Genomic DNA, 21,157 nt, shown 5'->3' with positions numbered 1-21,157 from the left:
ATGATTACCAACATAGATAAAGCCATCTCCTTAATACAGTTATGAAACTTCATAAAACTCCTGAGCTGTGGCTTATGGCAGACCTACTGTTAAACATACAAAACATAGTTGCAGTCTTATCCATTTCATGTACCTCCAGGGGCAGGTAGTTTGACACAGAGAGAGCAGGGCTATTTGGTTTGGCTGGGCTCTCCACATTGCTTCGGTGTCTTGGGATTAAGAGGTTGGAGTTAATGCCCTTTTCTGCCAACAGCTCAGAAATGTCCATGTTAACATACTCTCGCCTCCGTCTGGAAATAGACATAGCCATCTCATTAAATAAATAAATGAAGGAAAATAAGTAGATAAATGATGATAAAGGATGATGTCTAGGTGTGTTACAGCTGCCGAATTGGTGAAGAATGACTTTCTGGAGGAGATTAGAATGATAAATTGAAAATGTGACGGTTTGGCGACTCTAACAGAATGACTGCATGATCAAGGTGATCTGGAGAAAGGGTACAGGGAAGCTGTGGTTTGGGGCAAGATCATGTGTAACTTACACACACACAACAGACAGGGAAAATTAGGCCCATAATCTCTAATTTGTACCAAGTGTATTCATTTCATAATGACTCATAAACCCAACCCCTCAACCTCACCTTTCGATCTCTATCTTGCGAGGCAGTTGTCCACGTTGGCACTGGTAGGGCAGCTGCACTTTGGCAGTGTAGCCTTGGGAGGAGAAGTCTGTCTGCTGCAACTGCTGAGTGGTGGGGCCATGCTTCTCTTTCTCCACAATGCTGTGCAGCTCCGGAGGGGTGCAGAAAGTCGCGACTGAGGAACAAAGCAATTCCCCGCGGATGTTGAAACAATGTGCACAGACTACTTGAATGGAAATACAGAGCACTGAAGCAGATCAAACATACACAGACCTCCACGATTCCTCTGCATATTGAATAAATCAGAAAAGTTAATGCAGACCCAGTGCAAGTAAGAAACTTGGACTTAAGATTACCGTTTGGGGTGTTTGATTCATATCCTGCTTGGCACAGTAAACTCTGCTGAGTCTGTGGCCCCTGGGTATAAGACTGCAGGAAAAAGTAATTACAAGTGCTAGTAAGAGGTTGAAGTAGAGAACATGAAACTTTATTATCAATGTGAATAAACGTAATGTCAATGTAATTTCCATTGTGCATGGCTAAACAAATAGGTATGATTAAAATAGGAAATTGCGCTCATTTGCCTTACTATAGCTACCTGAACTCGAGGCTTGGCAGATGTAGTGATGAGTTCAGAGTAGAAACCCTTTTGCTCAATTAAAGGGTACTTTCTGACCGGTGGAAGTCTGCCCCTCTGTGATTGAGATGGGGCATGTTTGTACTCTGAAGATTTACTGGAAAGGTGGGGCAGAGATACTCCAAACCCATGAAGATGGCTTTGTTTCTCCAGTCTTGAATCCATTCTCACATAGTCGTCCAACGAAGACTTGTGATAGAACTTTCATAAGAAAGATCATATGTCGTTTCGTTGACCTAGCGTTAACGTTGGGAGAATAACAGATCTTTTGCAATATTGAAAGCCAGGCTGTCCCTAATAGTGTTACGGTAGGATATAAGACAAGTCAGGGTTGTTTTCAAAGCTGCAAAAAACAAGTTATGACAAGGTTGCTAACCTGTTGCAGATATCAGCTAATGTTAATTAACGTTACAGAGGCGCGTTGGTCGCTTGAAAGAATAATGATAAATAGTTCGTAAAATTAGCTAAATGTAGCACCAAAAAATGTACAAATATTATACCTCTAATTAGTTGGGATGGGCAGCTTTCAAATTTTCATTAAAACTGAATTGACTTCTCAACTTCTTCCTGTCTTCCTGAAATCTGTTACTATGTAAACTGAAGACATAGCAACGGTTGTTAGGACACTGTTTAACAAGATTTTCAAGCGCTGTGCTCTCAAATCTCTTCTGTTAAATGCCACGCCACGGCAATGTAGTGTGGGTAGGTTTGCATTTTTACTGAATGAACATGTTCTCCCCTTAGGCTACATACAGTGTAGATTTCCTAAGTTGTTTATGAGGCGTGGGTTCATGGGTTATTTTTGTGTCTGGATATCCCTTTATTTTACTGTCTGACAGGCACTCACAGATTTATGCACATACACAGGCACTAGGCAGTGCACACAAGTTTGTGCACACACACACACTCACACAAATGTGCCCACAAACACATTTGTGCACGCGCGCACACACACACACACTCTTGATGTGCACACAAACACATTCACTCACTCACACTCACACATACACACTGAGACAAACTAAAAATGTAGGTAGCCTACTGTATTACAGCACAGTGTAGCCTACTTGTACAATGTGGATACAGACAAATATGTTTTTAGTCTTTAAAGTATAGCCTACTTTGTCTGTTGTCACAGACTTGTCGAAACAATATCTTTGTACAAAAACTGAACAATCTTTACATAACATAAGCAAACATTTTAGCTTCATTGAGCATTAATTTCATTTGAATCATTGAGCAACCAAAGGGCTTGCTGCTTTGCTGAGTTGGAGTAAGAATGGAGAGAAGCTGAGAAGCGTGATTAATTTTCTTCTAATAGAACATGCAGCATCATTCGTCCTACTACAGTAGGCCTATGTATTGCTATGTGGTACATCTAGTTGAAGTAAGTTTAGGAATACTACTTTCACCAATCATAACTAAATGTGGCAGTTTTTCACCCCATCCAGCCCCACCCCTGCTACTTTTTCAATGTCAAGACTATAGTCAAAACAACATTCTTTGGCCTTTTCATGGTCAGCTCCTTATTGGGTTTGAGCACCTGGGTTGTGGATGATGTTAATGATACCACTGATAATGGCAGTAATGATGACCTAATACACTGGTATGCAACTTCAACCCATCACTCCTGTCCTGTCTTTTACTGCATGAGTGTTTTTCAAAAAGAGATCATCACTGACCCATGAGCACCTTGAGAGGGATCCCCACACTCCCGGGTCACAAGGTTGAGATATCCCCTTGGTTCCCATGGGAGATCACAGTCATTACACACCTGAAGAGCCCCCTGCCAGACTGCCTGAACCCTCTGCAGCAAACGTCTGCTTGGCCAAGCGTTCATGACTTACTTCATGTGTCTGAACTCACGTGTCATTGGTAAACACCACCATTCCTGAGGCCTGACTTAGGGGCAAGAGCTCAGCATCTGAGTGAAGTTAGAACTTAAGAGCAATGGCATGCGCCTTTGGACTTCACATGGCCTTGGTTCACATCAGCATTAACCAACCGAAAGCAAGACAGTGAGGACATTACTGAGGAGCTGGAGAGACAGAGGGGAGACATATGGTGAATGAATTGAATTAAAAGGCCAGAGGCATGTGGACTTAGTAAAAGGTTTTCCAACTCACTCAGACAGAGACAAAAAAAAAGTTAGAAAGTGAAAATTACATCCGTATGGTTGCTACCTTGCTATCTTGAATGTGGATAATTTAAGCTGGTTTGGCAGGGAGGTGATTTTCTTGAGAGGTTACAGCAGGAAGCTCAGCAGCACCATACAAGATAGGAGTTCACCAGTATTACAACTGTAGTCAGAACAACTCTACATTATCATTATCTAAGATTTGTTGAGTTATGTCACATGAGGTTGTATTACTTGTTTGAAGATGTAATAATGGTTAAACCAAAACCTTTAGAGGTTATGGGAGAAAATATATGGAGGAATTTGAGACTAAACTAATCGTGCCTGGTTCCATCATCCCAACGTGAAAGAAATAACCACTGGCATGTAAGTGGTGTGCAAACAACATCTAAGTTGATGTTTGCTTTCTCCCTTCCTTAATTTGATCAGTCTGTCTTGTAAACACATGCAAACACACAAATATGCGCACACACCACCACAACCAACATTGCTGATGCCTCTGGCCCTGCTGTAAGGGAATTTATTCCTCCTCTGATTACCTCATCCTTGGGGGAATTGACTTTGTAAGGGCGACTGGCAGTAGGAGGTAACTCGGTGTCGATGACATTATCAGAAATCTCTGCCTTACAAATTCAAACAGCCCATTCCCTGGACACGCCATTAGCCATTAGTCATTAACCATTGGCAGGTGTCTAACTGTACTGACACGATGTATGTTTGAAAGTGGCCTTTGTACTAAGGCCAAGCCATGAGTCTGGACGGCCTCTTGATAGTCTAGCTGGATAGTGGTCTGCAGGCTCGGACGTCTTGATCTTCAAGCTCTGGTGAGCCGTCGTGAAACTGGCCTTTGTAGAGCATGCTTCTGCTACCTCATCACTTGGGCTTTGTTTGACAGATGTGAATTTGGCGGGCCTACCAGGAGGCTTATTGGGACCTGATTAAAATCTAATATGCTTGTCACACAGCACTTTGATCCACCCTGTGCAGTCACTTGGTTCTCCTTTTGTCCTCTCATTCAGTTCCAGTGCAAACCGCCACCTCCATCTCCGGCAGCTGGATCCCCATCAGCCACAGAGCAATCAAATTAGCTCACTGCCAACCCCCCACCTCTGAATCCAGTCGGTAAGCATCCATAGAGCTCTGTCAAAAAAACACACACACACACACACACACACACGTAAACACTCACAAAAATCTCCACCACCACCCCATTCCACTTTCCCCCAATTCCTCCCTCTGCTTTTACTGCGCTGGGTGGTTGTGGGGGTCACGCCTGCTTGAGTGTGACTCCTATTTTACAGTAATGAGAGCAGCATGTGTTTCTAACTTTAGCCCTTCACGATGCCCAGATGTGGGCCTGTGTGATCAAATGCAGGCCGACTTCCCTCCGCAGTGTCACACTGTTAAAGGGGCCATGAGGAACGGCTCCATGGTGAAAGCTACCACACATTTATTCACACGTCCTTCGTGAAAAGTGTCAATCGCATCATCTGATGCAGTTCGGACTTGATCAGTAAGTGTAACAGTCGTGGGCTCAGCCTTGTGAATTGTGATCTCATTAGTGCATGAGCATTCACAACAAATACCTGGCAGCAGACTAATGCCGTGTTGTTCAGGTGTAGAAACTCTGGAGGAAATGCATAGGGAACTGATTATGCCAATTATTGGGCAAGCTTATATTATTTCATAATAAGCATGTGTGCACTGTATCCTGAAGTCTTAGAAATGGAACGATCATTACCAAGGCTGTTATTTACTGGGACAATAATTATACCTAATTTAGTCTTCTGTTTGGTAGCATTAAGTCTGAGTCACATCTGCAACTATAAATGAACACATACTGCATAGTTCATATAAATTAGAACACATTGAGAAAAATGATACAAAAAACAAACAGGCTCAAAGGTTGTGGGTTCATTGAGACACTGTCATCTACAGTGATTTGGTGAAAGCATCTGATTTTTGCACAGATGACGGTCTGAGAGGGGCCAAAAACATTTTGCAACTCATTATGTAGCACTCAGCACATCTTATTCTTATTTTGATGAATTAAAAGTGTGTGTTTTTGCATTGCATTACTTGGTGTGCGAGTTTTTTTTGATTGAACACTATACTGAATTTTTAATGGGAATTTACACACCCACTAGGCCGTGATTTGTTGCCACAACATCCATCCATTCTACCATATACCTGGTGAAAGCATCTGGACACATCTTTCAAAATGGTAACTTGATATCTCTGTAAGAACTATTATGACTTACCAGGGATATTGCAGAAAGCCACAGAGTGGCCTGTCAGACGGAGAAACATTACCCTTACACACAAAACATAACACGTTCTGTTTGACAGCTAAAAGGTATACAACATTACATGTAAAGCAGTGTATGCACAGCTAACAGTATGGAGCTGTCTGGATGCTGTTTTATGACAAACTGACTGGAGGAAACCTACATCCAGGCAAACAGTGGAAACAGGGTGTTGGTTTCTGGCATAAGACAGATTTGGTGGAGCACGGAATCGCTAATACCGGCCCCCTGGCTCTCAGGACATTGAAGTCGCCGTCTTGGGTCGGGTCAAGTCACAGGTGGACGCATGGCACGCTCATAAAAGGGGAGGCTTTAATGGGTGGTGATGAAGAGTTAAGGGAGCACATGGGGAGATGAGGAGGGGGACCCCTGTCTGCCTGCCCCCCACAAAAAGCCGCATCTGGTTTCGCCTGCTCATTTGGTCTGGATCTCTCTGGGACTTTAAGAGCGGGACCAAATGTCACATTAAAGGTGAAGATCTGAAAACGCAAGGTCGTAAAAAAACACCTCTGCAAACAGGGGATGCCCTCAGTGATATCCCTTGTGTATGTTAGTGTGAGTGTTGTGTCTGCATGTGTGTGTGTGTGTGTGTATGTGTCTGTCTACATATGTTTGTGTCTGCATGTGTGCGTGTGTGTGTGTGTGTGTCTGTCTGTCTGTCTATATATGTTTGTGTCTGCATGTGTGTGTGTGTGTGTGTGAGTGTGTGTGTCTGTCTATAAATGTTTGTGTGTGTGTGTGTATGTGAGTGTGTGTGTCTGTCTATAAATGTTTGTGTCTGCATGTGTGTGTGTGTGTCCGTTTGTCAGTGTGAAAGAGAGAAAGACAAAAGGAGGAGAGAGACAGCTTAGTAAGTATGGTCAGTTTAAAGATTATGGCATTTTCACTCAAATCTTGCATGTAGATCTTCTATTCCATCTGTATGTCATATCAAACAATGCAGATTATATTGATGTTCACAGCTGAACATCATCTGATACTTTGATTTCATCAATCTAAAACATCATTCTTGGTTGGTTTAGAAAAACCAGTTAAAATAGAGGTTATTTTGCTCAGTTTACAGATAGACACCTTGTCTTTCTTCTCTGATTATAGTAAAAACATTAGTGTTGGGTTTACTAATGTTTGTAAAGATAATGTTGTTTTTGTTCTTCTCTTATTAAACCAAACTACGTCTTTGAATGATCTGAGCTGGCATCTGTTATTCGTGTGCGCATGGGGTCAGTATGGACAGGCGGTTCAAGTCCTGGAACATATTAACTGTGGTTTCAGCTGCTTGAGTAAAAATACAGCAAGTCAGCACAAACCTCTTCAATCAAAACTTCTCAAAAATTCCTCTCATTCCATCTTATTAAGGGCTAATAATATAGAAATTAAAAGGATTTAGGACCTTTGAACATGTGCAAGTGTTTAGAAATGTGGACTACCTTTACACACAAACATATGCACGCTGCCATGAGCCCAACACGCACACATGTAGGCGAGGGCTCATGCTTGCGTGCTGGTGGAAGTAACCTGCCGTGCATGATCACTCTTATTCCTTCAAACATACACACGCACATGCCATGTATGCACACACACGCGCACGCACACACACGCACACACACACTCTCTCTCTCTCTCTCTTCTTTCCATTCTCATGTGAATGGAGCAATACAGATACATGTCTATTCAAGAAACACTATCACATACACACAGTCACTATGGTGGATGTGCATAAATTATCATGATAATGTAAACAACTTTGCACACCCACACTGCCTGGCATTCTGCCTGTCTGTTCTACTGGGGCTCATGTCTGTCACAGAGCTTCATCTGGCCTCTATCAATCCCGGCTCTGACAGCTTAATCTGTGTCATTCATTCTCTCAGATCAAAGGCACTCAATGCAATTTCAACCCATTACCCACAACTAAAGGCATTTCCCATGTATTCACACACAGACCCACACAGCTACTATAATGTTTTGCTCATGCACATGCGAGGACACATTTCTAGGCTGTGTGATGGACTGAACACACAGACAAATACTCGCAGATATGTAAACACACACCTACACACACATGCATGAATGTACCACACAGAGACACACACACACACACACACTGTCTTGTCAATGACTGTCTTGTTACAAATGGCATCGACAACATGAAAGAACAGACTAACCACAAAATGTGGTGAATTCAAAATTACTCAAGCAGCCCAGTCACAGTAGATCACAGATTGTTTATGAGCAGATTAAATGTTAATGGGAAACATTTTATGGCAAAGGTTCCCAGGCTTTTGTTCTTATCTGAACTGCAATTATGAAACCTATGTTTTATCCATATTTTAATCACAATTTATCATAAAATCACTGAGTAAACTGCTTATAAACTACAGAATAAGGTACTGGACTAAATTAATGTAATTACGGCACATACACACATAAATACAGTTAACTGAAGAATTATTTTTAAATAAGCGCAATGATCAATCTGAAATGTTATACAACTGGATCATAGCACTCACTCTAGCTAAAATAAAATCTCTAAACTTTACTGAAAGCTCATTTCCTGACTTTCTTGCCACAAGAGTAGAGAACAATTATAGACGAGGTCATCCGGTAGGTAAGTGACCTTTGCTCAGACCGGCTAACTGTTATTTCACCTCTCTGCAGGGGAGCATAATCAACAAAGACAGAGAGCAAAGGGGGCAACAGCGGCACATAAAACATCCACTAATGTACAGGTTCATCCCTATCCTAACCAAAGGGGTGATGCTGGCTTCAGTTCCGATACAGGGTCCTCACACTTGGGTTGCAACCCCAGTGGACTGGCCCACCCTCATTGGATTCTCTTGAGTGCTGATTAGATTATTGACAGTGAGCACTGAGTCAGTTAAAAGACTTCATGTGTTTAAAATCTCAAACTGGATTGAGGAGCCATACAGAGCAGACCTGTTTAGCTGGCAGCTCTGAAAATGCTTTACAGCTCTTCCCTTTGCTCTGGGCCTTACAAGCACTCGCTTGTGAGCATCCATATATCAGCATTAAGCACCGTGAATTTCCCAACCACAGCTGGATTTACTACAACTCCAGGGATCTGTGAGATTTAGCTCTCATTTCACAAAATCCATAAATCACTTTTACGGTTTATATCCGTTTCTCTTTTTAGTAAAAGCATGGTTTAATTCTCAGTTTACTTCCTACTAAAGCTACCTCTTCCTGTTTATAGGAATAGATTGTTCCGTAAAGAGTCAGAGGTCATCAACTGAACATAAGCATTTTGTCCTCTTTTGCTCTATGTGACCACTGTAGATGGGTCGTTTTTATCATGACAGAGGCTATCGTTTTAATGTAAACAGCAATGCAGTGACATCCAGCAGAGCAGAATGCACAATAACTGTACATTCCTCGCTAAACTCAACCCAGCTGATCGAGGGGTAGAGGGCATGTATTTTATTATCACAACCCTTTTGTACTGTACAGCACACATGGGAGAAGGCTTTTGCGACCGTGGCCTGCAAAAGATATCCCTCACATACATTTTGAATTCTGCAGAAAATTGAACTCCTTTGATAGAAAATCAAAAGCTCCAACAGTCTTTAAATCAGGGGGGGGGGGGGGGGGGGGTTCTGCACTTTTCCTGATCTCAAAGAGAGATCCAACCAGCTGGCCCACACACATCTGAACACAACAAAAACCATTAGCATGGGCTTAATTCCCATAAACTGGATTAACACAATCATAATAATATTTATGACAATTTTTGTGAGATGGGAGCAGGGAGACTTAAAAAAAAAAAAAAACAGAAAAAAAGCAGTGATGTTTGAAGATGAAGGAAAGACCTCCGAATGGTTTATGGTCTGGAGAGTGGCCAGACACCAGGGAAATTAAAATAAAAATGCCAATAGTGTAAATGGAAGTGGGAAGACAAAGATCTGGGAATCTTAATGGAGACCAGATAAAGACATGAAAAGAGATTAAAGTTTAATCAAACATGGAGGAAATTAGACAACAGGACACCAACAACTTGGCTGATATGAGAGGAGAGGCACTAACATGCTATGAAACATCCAACAGATAGCTAGTCCTTCTGCTTATGGTCTGTTTTCTCACCTGTAAATCGGTTGCCGAGTCTCTGTGTCAGAACATAATTTATCTCATTCATCAAATCATGTGGAGCACTTATCAGTCCTGATTGATGAGACTCCGTCAGCCATACCGAGTTCAATTACTCTCAGCCCAGCATCACAAAAGCAATGTTTAAAAGCACTGAAATCCTGCAGGAAAAAAACAGCACACCACTAGGACTTTATTAACTTGAATAGCCACTGTGTACCAATAATGAAATTTGCCTGCAAATAAGCTCATCTGGTATAAAATGCTTCAATGTGATCTCACGTCTATTCTGTGCCCTGTTGTTTTTATTAAAAGCCATGAAACTGTTTGCTATGAAAGCTCTGTGAGGTGCAGTTGTTTAATTCTACCCTTCTCATGAATTAAACTGCCTTTGAAAGTGCTATGTGGTTTCATGAAAGTGCAATGTGGCACATTTTAAGGCCCAAAAATGCACGTTTACTGGTACCACTGTGTGATGTGTGGCAAAAAAACAACTGCTTGTTGTTGACAGTACATTTCACCCTCACTGCAAATAACCCCTCAAAAAAACATGCGCATGGGAGTGGGGGCACATTTGATAAAGCATGAGTGGTCTTCTTATACGTTTATAATATATAGATTGATTTGATCTACTGTCATACAATCATATTTATTTTGGTCACCCCTTCTAACTAGCTGTTTTGCAAAATAATATGTGTAAACAATGTCTAGCACAAGACAGCAGCTCAGGATAACATGCTTGTGTTGTGGTCCAACAGATTGCTGGAAATTACAACAAGAAAGGGTTACTGTGGCAAATTCAAAAACCTTGAAAAAGGTCATTTGTGTGAAAACACCCACAGTAACTAAATATAGCCCCTACCTCAAACATAGCAGAGAAGATACAAGATGTACTGTATATAAGCTACGTCTGCCACTGAGAGACAAAATAAGTAATTCAGTGACCACTTACTGGACCTTAAGTCGAGTATCAGTTGCTGGCTGGCTTTGAAACAGGCTACACTTGGGAATCCCCTGTAGTGGACTGATAAGCCTCCTGGCGCATCATGAAACTATCCCGGGCATCCCCAACTGCTCTCTCATTACACTGTGCATTTTAAATTGGCCATCAATCCCCCTAATATATTGCTGTGGCTAAACCAGGAACGACACTTCAACAAACGGATTTTCCTACCCCGCCATTAAGAGACCAAGTTAACGCATGAGGAGGAGGCTGGCGAGGTCTGGTATGTTGAAGTTCAGGGCGCCTGTTTCGCATTAGCCTACGTTTCTTTACCAGCTCTCCACTACCTTGTTTTCATCCGAACTCTTGCGAGAAAGAGTGAGCCTGCAAAATCCAAAAAGTTATTCGATTCTTGTCGTGCAAACAATTGCAAAAGTTTTGGTTATATTTGCTGCATTACTGTTATTACCCGCTGCGGGGCACTGAGGCACAATGGATGCTGACTTATTCGTTTGTGATTTTATTTTATGGGGGCAGGCACTCAGAGGGTTCAACGCAGTACGTTGCGTTTAGAGCGAGGGCGACAACAACAGACGAGGAACAACACAAAGGGACTCGGGGAACATCTGTCATCTTGATCGTTGATATCGACGTTTTATATGATATATGGGTGACCCCCGTGAGGGAGTAACGGTCGTTGTCTAGCCTATAGTGTAATAAACGCGCTCAATTTGTCATTTTCATAGAAAGGGTGATGCTACCATGTCGGACAGGTGCATTGACCTAGGCTACCGTGTCTACTTTAACAGAATGTTTTTGATATCTACTTTAATCAGAAACTTACCAACAAAGAAGTTTCGTGCGATCGCCTAACGATTATGTTATTGAACAGTGCGGTGATATTTTTGTTGGTTGACCAGACTTTTTTTCAGCTTGACCAGGTTTTTCGGCTTCATTCCCGTGTTCAATATTAGACTTTGAAGTTGTGATGTGCTTTGGTTGAGGTTCTTAGTGGTACGAGATTCTGGTGGCCTGTGAACAGTTCTTGAGTCAGGGCATTAATTCCAGCCACAGAACTTTCAAGAATGAAAGCACTGGCACTGCGTCTCCTCTCCAGGATGCAGCCATTCTTCTGGATCGGGCTCCTGTTTCTAGATGTGTACGGCATGTCAGGTGAGAGACATTCACAGGTTCATTGTGAGGATTTAAACGTGTGACCCACACGAAATCTATAGACCTATACGCGTAATTTCTCCTAATGTCACATGGATGTTATTCTTTCTCAGCTGTATTGCTGCATGGAGCCATACAAGTATAGCCTAACCAACTTTTGACAAGTGTTCCGCCTTATTGAGGCTATACAAACCCAAAACAGATTACTGTCAGTTGCGTGCCCCATTAACCGACTGTTACATAATGTTGTTACGGGAAGTAACGCAATAATGGGCACTGTTTCAGGAGCGTAAATAGAGCCTATCATCCCATGGATGATGCATGAGAACTATCTCCTATTATTTGGGCAAGCAGTGGCATCGCCAAAGGTCAAGTTATGGTAATTGATAACTCCGATGCGCTGCCATGGGCTTAACTGCCCTGGTATTATTAGACTGGGGCAGCATGAGTCCCAGACTTCCATTGTTTCCGTTGTTGCGTCAATATGAAAATCCATTTTGCATTTTATGACAGTACCAGAAGAGAGCTCTTCCATTTCTGCTGACCATGATTCAAGTGGCACTTTTTTTTCCCCCTTACAGAGACACATTCATCATGCCAAACATGCATCTGATTTATTTCTCTGCTAACTTCATTCTCTTCCCAGTCTTGTCACCTCACCTGGCAACCTCCAGATGTGTGGGTCATGCCTGCAGTCCTCCGGTGGGGAACCTGGCTACTGGCAGGGTCCTCCGCACACTCACAGGCTGCTGCAGGAACAGCTCCCGGGAGTCGTGCTCTTCCCTCCAACGACCATGCTCTGAGGGAACAGCACACCCACCTGCGCAGATGGCTGATGACCCCTTCCTACACCCGAACACCTGGTGGGAGTCTGGGGCTGGCCCTGGCCAGGAGGAGGAGATCCGCCTGGACCTGGAGAGCCGGTTCTGCATGACTCACGTGGTCATGCTTTTCCGCTCCCCTCGGCCCGACACCATGGTTCTGGAACGTTCCGTAGACTTCGGTCAGTCCTGGCAGACACTGAAGTTCTTTGCCTCAAACTGCAGCTCTGCGTTTGGCCTCGCTGATGATACCAGCCAGCCAGGGTCGCTGTGCACCTCACGCTACTCCAGTGCTGTGCCCTGCAGTGGAGGGGAGGTGAGGAACTTTACATTTCACACGTACAAAAATAATACACTGTGCAAGACAAGGCATGTGTTGACATTGATGAAGAGATAAGAATATTTTGAATACTGTTTACCTCTGTGAAAGGAATCTTCATTCACCAGTTTGAGACAGACACAGACAGCGTCACATGTCTCTTTAAGCATTTTGTAAACATAGTTATTAGTAGTTTTTGGGTGACTAAAAGAGAATATAAATATAGGGTGGAGGATGTTAAATACAGGTGCTGTGCCATTTGGGTTGCTGTCTTTTGACACTGTGTGTTTGCCCCCTTGTGTTTCCCACAGGTTATATTTCGCTCAATAGGCAAAGGCAAAGAAGTGGACGATCCTTACAGTCCGGAGGCCCTCGCCTTACTCACTCTCACCAACTTGCGCATCAAGCTCCTCGAGCCTCAGGTTTGTGCGGGGTCTCCTTCCGGCTCCTCCAGGGGCCACAGTAGTCCGGAGACGCTCCCTGGTGTCTTCTCTGTGGCCACCAAGCGTCGTTCAGCCCCCTCCAAGCCAGCGCCCTACGCCATCTACTCTCTGCTGGCCCGGGGAACGTGCCTCTGTCACGGGCACGCGGAGCATTGTGTGCCCACGCAGCAGGGTACAGACCAGCTCCCTCCAGAGGGAATGGTGAGACACTCCTGCCAACACATCACATTAGATCCTGTCACTGAGGTTCTGTGAATACGTGATTTGTGATTTTGTTGACATGACATTGCAGTTCTAGTGTATACATCTGTGTGTGTGTGTGTGTGTGTGTGTGTGTGTGTGTGTTTGTGTTCCCCTCTGTTTGCTTACTTGGCCCGGGTTTCCTCACGACAGGTGTCTGGCAGGTGTGTGTGCTCGCACCACACGGCGGGTGAGCACTGTGAAAGGTGCGCTCCCCTCTATAACGACCGGCCCTGGAAGCCTGCCAACGGCAGCAGCGGCCAGCCAAATCCCTGCCAGAGTAAGTAGCCTGCCTCGATGACCACCACTCGTGCCTCGGTCCAGCAAGTCATCCAAGACCAAGAGACTTAGACGATTCCTTTTGCACTGACACTCTCTCACTCCACACCTATTGTCTGTCCGCTGGTGTGCTTTCAGAGTGCGAGTGTCACGGCCACTCGGACAGTTGCCACTTCTCGCAGCGAGTGTGGCTGTCCACAGGGGGGATGAGTGGAGGGGTCTGCAACGACTGTCAGCACAACACAGTGGGCCGGCGGTGCCAGCGCTGTCGCCCCGGTTACCATCGCCACCCAGCAATGCCACTGACCTCTCCGTATGCTTGTACACGTAAGTAAACAAATGAAACAGACAATAACAAACAAATTTGAACATCTGAAAAGTTCCTCTGTTAATATAACATAGGTTTTTGTGGTGTTTACTGACACCCTTTTGGATGTCTGATGGATGAAAGTATGACTCCCTCTGCTGGTTACAGGTAAAACTACAATAACAAATGGACAAGGCAGTGCAGTAGTAGAGCACTGATGTCTGTCTTGTTTCAGGTTGCTGGTGTAATACTGTTGGGTCGATCCCCTCACATTCTAAAGATGAGGCACCTTTATGCCACCCCAGAAGCGGGCAGTGCCACTGCAAACCAGGGGTTGGAGGCACAAGCTGCAGTCAGTGTCTGCCAGGGTACTGGGCGTTTGGCCCAGGGGGCTGCAAACCCTGTGCTTGCCCTCTAAAATGCGATGCCGTCACTGGACACTGTATTGACAGGTCAGTCTAATTTCTTATGCCATGATGCCATATAATTATGTTTTGAAAATAATGTTGAAATTGTATCAATGAAAGTGTCATGAACTAAATATTTTCCATTTTGTACTGTTAAAACAGTGATAAGCTCTACCACATTCCCATTGGAGGCAAGATCCCTGACCTGCTCCACGTATTGTCAAATGAAGATGAGAGAACATGGTCCAAAGAGCTGGCAGTGTCTGCCTTGTACTATACAGGTTGGTTAGCACTAAGTAATACTATAACAACCTTGGATGAACAATGAAAACAAACTGTATGCACCGCTGAAACTAACTGAATAGGAAAATTGGACAGGATAATGGAAACAGTAACTGGGTAAACTGATACTCTAAATCCATCAGATCCTGGTAAACTGATAACTTGGATACCCTTAACATCAGTGTTTGGTAACTATTCATGTCCACCTAATATAAGGGAGATTAGAGCATTGAATGGGACTAATGATCATGTTCCTCTCAGGTAAATGCAGTTGCAAAGAGAGAAAACTGAAAGGTGTGGCTGATTTATGCAAGACAAAACATGCATACGGTAAGAGAACACCTCATTGTAATCTTGAAATCTTCTGTTGTATACACATAATCAGTGACCTGTTCACAACTCACAGTAACATAACATAACAACGTGTTCCTATAATATCACAGAAGAGGGTGTGGTCTGGTGTATGGTGACTTCATGTGTCTGTGTGTGTGTGTGTGTGTGTGTGTGTGTACCTCTGGTTATTACAGCAATAAAAGCCAGTGTCCTGTCTGCCCATGACAAAGGAAGCCATGCCGTTGTGCTTGTCAAAGTTAGGAAGGTCTTGCGCTCAGGAAAGGTGCCAGTCTCTCAGGGCACTCACAGCATCTTCCCACTGTCCTGGACCAGCAGAGGATGCACCTGTCCCATCCTGAATCCAGGTAATAGCCTCTGAAGAGCTTGTTTTCTGGAATCTTCTCCCATTGTATGTCTAGAAGCAATGCAAATATGGCATTTGCTGGTTGAAAAGATGTTAGAAGTGATAGTCATAGCAAAGCAAAAACTTTCCTCCTTCATGAAAAGTATCCCAGATTTTATATAAAAAAAACATCATTGTAGCAATGATCAAAGAATTTCCCTTACCACAAGTAAACACTGGAAACTCACTATAGTCGTTTAGGTATGGTTGTTTTTACAAGGATGGTCAGTGTGTCAAGCCAACGCCCTAGTTTTTATCTGAAAGGAGTATTTAATAAAACTGAATAAGCCATGAATAAGTCACTCTGTGAATAACACTCTTTGCAAACAACAGCTACATAGACAGACATTCTGCCATTTACATTTCAGGAATGGAATACCTACTGGCTGGACCTGAGGAGGTGGAGTCGGGTCGTTTGCTGGTGACCATGCAAAGTTTGGTGGTTCCCTGGACACCGATGTTGGGGCATCATGTGGCAGAGGGACTTCGGCAAGGCTGTCTCTGAGCTCTTAGTGTTTGCTCCACGGGACACATGAAAGCCATTTGCCAAGTGAACTGTGGTCACTTGAGCTTCCAGTTTACATGGCTAAGCAAGCTGACTTTCAGTTCCTTCTTGGCGCCTCTTGTGAGTAGCAGTAGGACGCACATACAAGGGCTGCTGACCAAGTTGCTCAGGGGTGAGCCTATGGAACATGACCATTGGAACAGACTCCTTTTATCTGAGAGGCTATAAAGACAAGCCATGGGGGTAATTGTCTTGTGGCCTAATAGTCACTTGTCTTTTTTGTAGTGGTACTGTAGTGTACTCTTAACCCACATTCTTGACAGAAGCAGATCTTTTAATTCCAAACACCGATACCTTCAGTGTCATTCTTTTGGATTGTTTCCCTTCCATTCTGTGTGTTCAGGCAGTACCTAATTTAGCTGAAAGCCTTATCATTGCTGGCTCAATGACAGAAGGGAAACTGGGCAGTACACATACTGCTGGCTTCACATTGATTAGCTTCACAAATGAGACTGCTTCTGTAGATATTCTCCCATGAGACACGTCCACAATGTAACCAAAAAAGTAATGAATTAATATTTAAGGTATTTGATAATATGTTCATTTGTATAAAGTATGTCATCTGTATGAGATGTACAACAAGGTGTTAAAAACATTTCAGTGAGCAGTTGCACGAAAGGTGCAAAATGCACTGAAGATGGCGTTTTTGTTAGTATTGAAGTTAAATACCATAACATAAGTAGTAATGTTCAAAAATGATTAGATAAATAATCTCCACAGGTTGATATAGGCTAGTATTTTGTTGCATTATAGATTGTCCTTCAACTATACTGTTACATATAGGCTGCTTTCATTGAACATTGCTGGACATTATTTGAAAGAACAAACTAATTATATCACAAATGTCCATGCTGTATTTTTTCCTTCGTTTTAGAATTGTGCATCAGACTATTTCCATCGACTACACTTCATGAAACCAAGCGTACCCTGATACGAGATGTTGAAAAGCAATGTCAGTGTTCCTTTTCACATAAACCTAATTATTCAGGGCCCAAGAGAAGAGTGAGGACTGAGGACCATTAAATGTTGCACACATTGTTACGCCCACAAATGTAATAACTTTCCACAAACATGCTAAAACCATAACTGTAACAATTACTAAGCTTGAAGGAATTTAGTATGTTTATGGGAAGATACAATTGCTTGATTACATCAAATGTAATACATCTCACTATATAAGTGTACGTGTTTAATTTTCTGTTATATCAGTTGTAAATCAGATGTTGTCCTCTAATGAAATTTTGTCAAAATTGTAATAATCAACAAAGTGTGATGCCTCACAACATTCTGCTGCTGAGTCAGAATGGACCAAACATCTGAATATACTGTGTGTCTAATAATGAGAACATTCCTTCTGCCATATGTTGGCCATGTGTCTTTACCAGCTTTACTGAGATTGGGCAGTTCATCACTATTGGGATTGGGGTGTTCTGCTTGAGACTGGACGAACTACCCCCACCTTAAGGGTTAAAAAGTGCTTGCACTATATGGGTTATAGCCTGGGAATACCCATACGACCTTTCGGCAAATTTGGGATTTGCTCTGCAGGTCAGTCTGGCTAAGAGGCCATTGAAACCCATTTCCAATGTCCCTAAAACACAGGCACGCAAATACAATCACTAATCCTGCATAGATGATATTTGTTTTAGAATTGAGTAAACAACTGCATTTAAAACCTTTGTTTACAATATTGCTACACTTTTAAGTTTACACATTGCTAAACTTAAATTGGTGCATTAAATTTGGTAAGAGTTTAATGCACCAATTTAAGTTTAATTTCACTGCTAGTTACGCACCTGCTGGAAGTCATAAGTCAATGAACCTTTTCCAGACCCACTCCCAATTGGACAATTGTGAAAGTCTGGGTGTCCCCAGGCTATATGGGCTATTATAGTATAATGTATAATTATATAATACATCTATAATGTGTCTGCAAGCCAGATACCTTTGTATCAATCTGCTTCTGCCTCCAGCTGCATTTTTTAAACAAGCCATATTTTTCATAAGCTCCAGCCTTTAAAAACATGACAGCTAGTACAATTTAATCAACAAAAAAAAAAAGAAATGTTTTATATGCACACGTGGGTACACAAAATGTTAGAGAACACATGAGACCATAGTTTATGTTTGTTTAATTTGAAATTATTTCAAGGGTAAGGGGGGACACTTCATTAAGGCTTTGCTTGAAAGAAGTGAGCACAGGCAAAAAACTGTGGAAAAGTCTCTGTCAGCTGCAGCAGCACTTATGATGATTCTGTTCAAGAGTTAGTGTGACGACCTTCAGTGTTTCTGGCTAGAGAATCGTGTTGCCATCCATCTGCTCAGTATGTGTCACTGTAAACTGAACACGTACTCTTGTGATTTTGTCAGTAAGAAAATATGTAATGAAAGATCTCAATATCAGTATATCAGAAGACAGACAATAATTCTTCAAACACTGAAAGAAACATGATGACTTGCACAATCAAGAGTAACAGTAAGAGACAGACACACAGTGACCTGTGAGGCTACAGAGCACCACTCAATCAGTATTAGCACTAACATGAGCACTGACAGCCTTTTGCATAAGCATCATTTAAGCAATGACCTACCCCTCATAAATACTCACAATAACTTTATGTGATTTGGGACATTTCTAGAAGCTTTAAGTGCACATCAACCTTACCATATGCTGTAAAAGAATTTCTTTATTTCGCCCATATATTTGATTTCTGGACCCTAATTGATAACCTCAGTGGAGGGAAAACAGAAAATTCAACCCATGTCTATGAGTCTTTATGTGTCCAGCACGCCAACCAGTGAGTTCCAGCACTCTTGTCGGGATTGTCCTCCACAAGGGTTCCGGTGTGATTCCTTCTTCTGCCCAGCAACACACAGCCTTTGTCTCGTACACACTGATTCACACTGGTCAGGCTCAGCACAGTTTTAGAGCATACAGCGTTAACTTTTGGGCGGGCTGGCTGTGGGTGTTGGTTCTTCCGAAGTGGGTGAGGATTCTGCTGGGCCAGAGTCTTTTTCATTGGTGGGGGCAGTTTCATCTGTCGCTGTCGGGGCAGCAGCATCATCTGTCTCTTTGGACGGTTCATTGTCATCATCTTGAGGGTACAGCTCTGGGTACCTCTGCATGCACTCTTGCATGTTGCGGAAGTTCTCCACACACTCCGAGCCCTTCACCTCCTCTTTGCTGTAGTGGAAACAAGAGAAGGCTTCTTTGAACTGCTGACCACAGGGTCCACTGGCCATACCACCCAGGCAAGGGCAGTTCCAGTTGATGTCCCCATTTGGTAGGATCAGGCCTGAGAAAAGGATATACCAGGAAATAAATTAAAGCACTGTAGCTGAAAACTCCCTGTTAACCACAAATCAGGAGTGTAATTGTTTACACAACCATGAGACTCTTGCTTTAATCTACTAAACATACAATGACCATCTCTTTCTCTCCTCAATTATCTTCCTGAATCCATTAGCAATATGCTCATAAAAACCTTCAAAATTCCCCAGACATTGACATCTACTTTTAAAAGGTCTTGTCATCTGAGGGGAAAATAAGCTACGTGAAGACACACCTATCTAATGTATAAGACAGTTTTATATAGTTGAATACAGCCATCGTGCATCTTCTGAGCAAAGCGTGACTACACTCACCGTGATCTTCGTAAGGGTCATTGGGGTCATCTGCTACTAGCTCGGCATTGCTGGGGGCTTCATGGTCCTCCTTAGTCACGAAGATGATTTTGTCTTTGCCTGAGACATCAGTAGTGTTGTCAAAAAAATATTTGAGAATCCCATGGTTATTACGTGTTTTAGATGAGGTCAAGTATAAGCCATGCGGAGTATAAACCAAGCCTGCAGAATCATTCCATGACGGGCAGACAGGCAAGACAACAGCCTCAACCTTCACTTGTTAAAGGAAATAAGAAAAGTAAGCCAAACCGGGCGTACAATATTGAGTTACGTTAAATCATCGTCTTGTCAGCAAGGAATACCAACACCAAGAGCAGTTGCTTTCTAAACTGTGAGCACTCCATCATGACAGGCTGACCAGCAATGAAAATGTCGATGATTCAGCAGACGTAATAAAATGACATGGTATTTAATAATGAAAAAAAAAAAAAAATAACACCAATAACGCTCCTAATCAAAGATGTATTTTCGAGATGTACAAACGAAACTGTCAGAGTGACTCGGTACCGTTACAAAACGTGCTAATAAACTAGCAGGGCTAGCAGGGCTCCATTCAGCGGTTTGGCTAACAAGTGCAAAAAATTCCGCTAACGTTAAGCTTGTTCTTGAAGACCACAAAACGTCGACACTTATTTCACAGGTAGCACAGTATTATAGATAGGACTAATGCTCTATAATGTGAGATGTTAGACTCGAGGGAAATTGTGTAGCTATCACGGTAAGCTAGCCAACATTAACCATCTTGAGGGCTAATGGTTAGTTAACGTCTGCTAGCTAGCACTTTCAATGACATTGGTGATCATAAATGAATGAAAAGTAGGTCGATAATGTACGATGAACTCACCCTCTTGCCTGCAATATGACATTTCTGTTGGTGGTTACGGGGGACTGTTTTTTGCGACAACGGCTCCAGTCTCCAGTCTTATTTCGCACTTTACGAAACCGGTTAAAATTACTGTCTTACACGCTTTACCCACTTTACCTCTCACCGCATGAACTTTGCACCCTGACGTATTAGGACCTAGACATTCTCTGCTAGGACCCAAAGCGTTTTATGTCCAGTGCAATGCCAGCTGAAAAGTGGGTGATAGCAGAGAATTATAGATATATTAATCAGCAGAGATATTAATCCGCAT

General features: G+C 42.8%; 3 protein-coding genes across 5 annotated transcripts in view; 1 reads left to right on the top strand and 2 right to left on the bottom strand.

Moving 5' to 3' along the window:
- dnah1 (dynein, axonemal, heavy chain 1) overlaps positions 1-1,910 on the bottom strand; it is a 52,729-nt gene extending 50,819 nt beyond the window's left edge. The window contains exons 1-5 of one of the 3 annotated variants that reach the window (XM_042089216.1): positions 1,779-1,910; positions 1,231-1,514; positions 998-1,070; positions 642-816; positions 134-290 (exon numbers count right to left, since the gene is read on the bottom strand). In XM_042089216.1, coding sequence (XP_041945150.1) covers positions 134-290; positions 642-816; positions 998-1,070; positions 1,231-1,443 — 618 coding nt within the window. In that variant the 5' untranslated portion in view covers positions 1,444-1,514; positions 1,779-1,910. Of the gene's footprint in view, positions 1-133; positions 291-641; positions 817-997; positions 1,071-1,230; positions 1,622-1,778 lie in introns of all 3 variants that reach the window. The other 2 variants (XM_042089218.1, XM_042089217.1) reach the window with 2 other exon arrangements.
- A 9,235-nt stretch (positions 1,911-11,145) lies between these two features.
- On the top strand, positions 11,146-17,173 carry si:dkey-202e22.2 (netrin-4). The gene is made up of 10 exons (XM_042090438.1): positions 11,146-11,938; positions 12,585-13,075; positions 13,390-13,722; positions 13,915-14,041; positions 14,179-14,367; positions 14,583-14,799; positions 14,917-15,035; positions 15,298-15,366; positions 15,564-15,734; positions 16,141-17,173. The coding sequence occupies exons 1-10, from the start codon at positions 11,851-11,853 to the stop codon at positions 16,275-16,277; spliced, it is 1,941 nt and encodes a 646-aa protein (XP_041946372.1). The 5' UTR covers positions 11,146-11,850; the 3' UTR covers positions 16,278-17,173.
- Positions 17,174-18,452: 1,279 nt separating this feature from the next.
- chchd4a (coiled-coil-helix-coiled-coil-helix domain containing 4a) lies at positions 18,453-21,049 on the bottom strand. Its single transcript, XM_042089393.1, has 3 exons — positions 20,866-21,049; positions 19,983-20,081; positions 18,453-19,633 (listed from the first exon to the last, which is right to left on the bottom strand). The coding sequence occupies exons 1-3, from the start codon at positions 20,885-20,887 to the stop codon at positions 19,278-19,280; spliced, it is 477 nt and encodes a 158-aa protein (XP_041945327.1). The 5' UTR covers positions 20,888-21,049; the 3' UTR covers positions 18,453-19,277.
- Positions 21,050-21,157: the final 108 nt, after the last annotated feature.

This window comes from Alosa sapidissima, chromosome 4, assembly GCF_018492685.1.
Source record: "Alosa sapidissima isolate fAloSap1 chromosome 4, fAloSap1.pri, whole genome shotgun sequence".
Lineage (NCBI taxonomy): Eukaryota > Metazoa > Chordata > Actinopteri > Clupeiformes > Clupeidae > Alosa > Alosa sapidissima.
This window is presented reverse-complemented; position numbering and strand designations above follow the sequence as displayed.

What these genes read in the sequence shown, in the direction of transcription:
- si:dkey-202e22.2 (XM_042090438.1), top strand. Translation starts at nt 11,851, where the DNA reads ATGAAAGCACTGGCACTGCGTCTCCTCTCCAGGATGCAGCCATTCTTC. An exon ending in TGCCCTGCAGTGGAGGGGAG is followed by an intron (nt 13,076 to 13,389) that starts GTGAGGAACTTT and finishes TGTTTCCCACAG; the next exon opens with GTTATATTTCGCTCAATAGG. An exon ending in AGCTCCCTCCAGAGGGAATG is followed by an intron (nt 13,723 to 13,914) that starts GTGAGACACTCC and finishes TCCTCACGACAG; the next exon opens with GTGTCTGGCAGGTGTGTGTG.
- chchd4a (XM_042089393.1), bottom strand. Translation starts at nt 20,887, where the DNA reads ATGTCATATTGCAGGCAAGAGG. An exon ending in GTCATATTGCAGGCAAGAGG is followed by an intron (nt 20,082 to 20,865) that starts GTGAGTTCATCG and finishes CTGATGTCTCAG; the next exon opens with GCAAAGACAAAATCATCTTC. An exon ending in TGACCCTTACGAAGATCACG is followed by an intron (nt 19,634 to 19,982) that starts GTGAGTGTAGTC and finishes TCCTTTTCTCAG; the next exon opens with GCCTGATCCTACCAAATGGG.